Raw genomic sequence first — 4635 nt, forward strand, 5'->3', positions numbered from 1 at the left:
GGGCATGGTGGCGGGTGCCTGTAGTCCCAGCTACTCGGGAGGCTGAGGCAGGAGAATGGCGTGAATCCAGGAGGCGGAGCTTGCAGTGAGCCGAGATCCAGCCACTGCACTCCAGCCCGGGTGACAGTGAGACTCCATCTCAAAAAAAAAAAAAAAAGAAAAGAATATCCAAACCAGAGCCTGCCAGATCCCTGCCTTCTCCCTCCAGAGAGCCTAGTAAACACATCATCTGGCCACCTCACCTGGAAGCCCAGATAGACATCTCTCTCCCCTGCCCATCCCCCACCCTACTCCCCCTGCCATCTGCTCCCAAATGAGCTCCAAGCTGTGGGCAGAAGAGGACACAGGCAGTCCCTGCAGGGACACCCTGCCCGGAATGTTCCTGCCGAGAGGCCACAGGTAGGACAAAGCTTATAGGGATTAGGGGAGGCAGTAGGACTGAGGTACCATGAAGACAACCACTTGATCCAGAGTTTTCTAAACTTCCCAAATCACCTGGGTGAGCCTGTTAAGTAAGCAGAGTTCAAGAGTTGGACTGATCCTGATCCAAGTGAGCCACAATGACCAAGTTAATCCCTCTGCCTTCTCCACATCACTGTCTAATAAAATAGAAGAGTGTTCTGTTCTCTGGGCTGACAATCAATGGGTGCTTTCACAGGTCCAAAAGATGCAGTTCTGGGTTTCTTTAAACACAATCTTTCCCTTCCCTTCCTGCTTCTTTTGGAAACTATCTTAAAGGGTACACAAGAAAAGTTCTCTTTAGGGAAATACACTATACTCACCAGGGGCTGTGATGCCCAATACGCCCAGGTTCCCCAGCTGCTTCCAAAACTCCTGCCAACAGAATAGAGTGGAATGAGTGTTGAGGGGAAGGCAGCCAGTCACATGTGGCTGGAACAATGAGACCCAAACACTTCAGAGAGAGGGGCTGCATTCTTAGGGAGGCTTCATTTACCAGAAAACTGCGTGAGCTCTTCCAGGCAGCAGTGAAGCTCAGCCCCACTCCCAGACTGCCCCCCAATGCCCAGGCCTCCCAACTCACTCGCAGGTTCTTGAACTCATTGCTGCGATCAATCTCCTGGGCCTTGGGGGCCAGGTGCTCCTGAAGGAACTTAGCCATGGTCTGACGAAGCTAATAGGAGAGAAGTAAACAGATGCCACTGCGGAAAGCATCTCCACTACCAAGGCACATTCAAGAAAAAAGGTCACAAGTAACTTCACCAAACAGCATCGGACTGAAAGTGAGAGGCCTCAGTAGTTTATGTCTCCTCAGAGATGATCTTCTTTCTTAAGGTCTTCAGCCTAGATAGCTTGATGGTAATTTTTAAAACGTCACACCCTACGTAAAAATCATTCCATTGGTTTCCACTATACTTAGAATGAAACACAAACTTCTCACCCAGGTCTGCTAGGCCCTGCAGGAGCTGACCCCAGCTGATTCTCCCAGCTTCCCCAGCACCTTCCCACCTCCCACCCTCTGTGCTCCAGCTGCCTTCCAGGCAGCCTCCAGATCTCAACAGTTGTCAGCCTCTTTCAAACTCCTGAACCTTTGACTAAAAGGGACTGATTACCCAAAGAGATTAGAAACTCCTCTTGGTGGCTGGGCATAGTGGTTCACGCCTGTAATCCCAGCACTTTGGGAGGCTGAGGCAGGAGGATCACCTGAGGTTGGGAGTTTGAGACCAGCCTGACCAACATGGAGAAACTCCGTCTCTACTAAAGATACCAAATTAGCCGGGCGTGGTGGCGCATGCCTGTAATCCCAGCTACTTGGAAGGCTGAGGCAGAAGAATCACTTGAACCTGGGAGGCGGAGGTTGCGGTGAGCAGAGATCGTGCCATTACACTCCAGCCTGGGCAACAAGAGCGAAACTCTGTCTCAAAAAAAAAAAAAAAAGAAAAGAAAAAGAAAGAAACTCCTCTTGCCAGGAAAGCTTGAGAACAGGGATTGAACCCTTTCTGCCTGAGGTGGTTCACGGAAGCTCTGAGCGTTCGCTGGCTATAAACATAAACTATGGAGTTGCTGGGAGGCTCACACCTCCACCAGCTCCATCCAGCCTCCAAGTGAAGCCTCAGGAAGGACTCTGGTTCCGCTCCATTTGTAAATACTTCTTCTTCGTCTTCTTTTCTATTTTTTATGAGATGGGGGTCTGGCTGTGTTGCTCAGGCTGATCTCAAACCCCTGAGCTCAAACAATCCTCCCATCTCGGCCTCCCAAAGTGCTAGGATTACAGGTGTGAGCCACGGTGCCTGGCCTCTAATTGCTTCTTTCAAGTACTTGTTCAACTTTGTGTTTTGACCCAATGGGCTGAAGAGCGATAGAAGAGCTCACTGTAGCTTTTTAAAACTCTCAAACTGTTTATACAAAAAAGACTCCCTGGTGATTATGATGATCACCCAGGTGTCAGAAGCATACCTCAGACTTCAGGTTAAGTGAACTACATACAGATTAAGGGCCCTTGTGCCACAAGCAGTAGCCTGGCCAATCCTCCACCAAAACACCATGGGTCTCCCAGGAGCTCTCCCAGCCTCCACTCCTCTCTACTTCCAGCAGTACTGCCCTGCGGTCTCAAATCTTCACCCCACAGACGTCAGGCTGAGGTCAGAGGACCTGCCCGAGGCCGGAGGCCCCGCATCCCGCCCGGGCGCTGGCGCTCCCAACGGCCCACGGGCAAAAGCCAAGGCTGGGTGGACTCTGGGCCGATGGGGACCAGGCAGGAAGGAGACCTTGGGGCTAGGAAGGGGGTCAGTCTCCTCACCTGCCTCTGCTCCTCGCTTAGCCCGTTGATTGCATCGTCCACCGGTAAAAGCGAGTGGGCCCGCCGAGAAACGAAGCCGGCAAGCGGCGGCCGCAGCCTCCAGCTCGCCACACGCCACCCCAGCAGCCGAGTCGCAGTCGCCATCTCTGCCCTGAACCAAGAGCTTGAGCTGCTGCTGAGCCTGCTCTTAGCTCCACCAATCCAGGCTTCGCTGACCCGCAAACCGACGAGGGGGTGGGTCTGCAGCAGCCAATCACCCTAGGCGGCCCGCCGAAGGCGGTGCTGCCCTTGGGTCGCACCCGATTAGATCAACCGTGATCGCCCGCCAGCTTCCAGCCAATGCAACGGCCGCAGGCCGGGTGGCCCTGCCCTGAGCGCTGGAAATGCTGGCGTGCTCCCTAGGATGGGTGTTTTTAGGGGGGTAGAAGAGCAAGTGTTTTTTTTTTTTCTTTTTATCTCCCTGTGTTGACATAGCAGCCCCTAACTGCGGAAATCTCTCTGTGGGAAAGCAAGTGTGGAAACAGCAATCAGAAAACTGCCCACGTGCTCAGTAAATTGGTCAAGCATCTCTGGAATAATTAAGATCGGAAAAGTAGTGCTTGCTCTAATGTGCACACAGCTTAGAACTTAGTACACCTTGCTTTATTTGCTTTATTATATGACAAGGTTTGTAGATTTTGATTCACGGTTTTGTTTTGTGTGTGTGTGTGTGTGTGTGTGTTTGAGACAGAGTCTCGCTCTGTCGTCCAGGCTGGAGCGCAGTGAAGTGCTCTGTCGCCCAGGCTGGAGTGCAGTGGTGCCATCTCGGCTCACTGCAAGCTCCGCCTCTTGGGTTCACGCCATTCTCCTGCCTCAGCCTCCCCAGTAGCTGGGACTACAGGCGCCCGCCACCACGCCCGGCTCATTTTTTTGTATTTTTAGTAGAGACGGGGTTTCACCGTCTCTACTAAAGCCAGGATGGTCTCGATCTCCTGGCCTTGTGATCCGCCCGCCTCTGCCTCCCAAAGTGCTGGGATTACAGGCGTGAACCACTGTGCCCGGCCTTGATTTATGTTTTATGGGAAAGGGGTTATTAAGGAGTAGCTGCCTTCCAGATTGGAGACGCACCTCGATTTACAGTGGGGTTACTTCTCGATAAACCCATTGTAAATGGAAAATATTGTAAGTCAAAAATGCACTTTAAAAATACACCTAGGCCGGACGTGATGGCTCATGCCTGTAATCCCAGCACTTTGGGAGGCTGAGGCAGGTGAGTCACCTGAGGCCGAGAGATCGAGACCAACATGGAGAAACCCTGTGTCTACTACAAATACAAAAATTAGCTAGGCATGGCGGCGCATGCCAGTAATCCCCGCTACTCAGGAGGTTGAGGCAGGAGAATTACTTGAACCCGGGAAGTGGAGGTTGCAGTGAGCTGAGATCGCACCATTGCATTCTAGCCTGGGCAACAAGAGCGAAACTCCTTCTCAAAAGAAAAAACAAAAAAAACACCTAACCTACCAAACATCATAGCTTAGACTAGTGGACCTTAAACATACTCAGAACACTTACAATAGCTTATCACTGCGCACAATCATGTAACACAAAGCGTATTTTATAAGACAGTGTTAGAAATAATTTATTGAATACTGTACAATATCTATTGAATGTCTATCACTTTCACACCATCATAAAGTTGAAAAATCTTAAGTAGGGCCGGGTGCAGTGGCTCACGCCTGTAATCCCAGCACTTTGGGAGGCAGAGGTGGGGAGATCACGAGGTCAGGAGATCAAGAATATCCTGGCTGGCCGGGCGCGGTGGCTCAAGCCTGTAATCCCAGCACTTTGGGAGGCCGAGACGGGTGGATCACGAGGTCAGGAGATCGAGACCATCCTGG

At 51.6% G+C, this 4635-nt stretch overlaps 1 protein-coding gene across 2 annotated transcripts in view; it reads right to left on the bottom strand.

The window, feature by feature from the left end:
• Positions 1 to 3012, bottom strand: part of IVD (isovaleryl-CoA dehydrogenase) — a 14991-nt gene extending 11979 nt beyond the window's left edge. Inside the window, exons 1-3 of one of the 2 annotated variants that reach the window (XM_011932623.1) lie at positions 2759 to 3012; positions 1043 to 1132; positions 783 to 834 (exon numbers count right to left, since the gene is read on the bottom strand). In XM_011932623.1, the coding sequence (XP_011788013.1) occupies positions 783 to 834; positions 1043 to 1132; positions 2759 to 2902 (286 nt within the window). In that variant the 5' untranslated portion in view covers positions 2903 to 3012. The remainder of the gene's footprint in view (positions 1 to 782; positions 835 to 1042; positions 1133 to 2758) is intronic. The other variant, XM_011932624.1, reaches the window with a different exon arrangement.
• Positions 3013 to 4635: the final 1623 nt, after the last annotated feature.

This window comes from Colobus angolensis, unplaced genomic scaffold (genome assembly GCF_000951035.1).
Source record: "Colobus angolensis palliatus isolate OR3802 unplaced genomic scaffold, Cang.pa_1.0 Scaffold97, whole genome shotgun sequence".
Lineage (NCBI taxonomy): Eukaryota > Metazoa > Chordata > Mammalia > Primates > Cercopithecidae > Colobus > Colobus angolensis.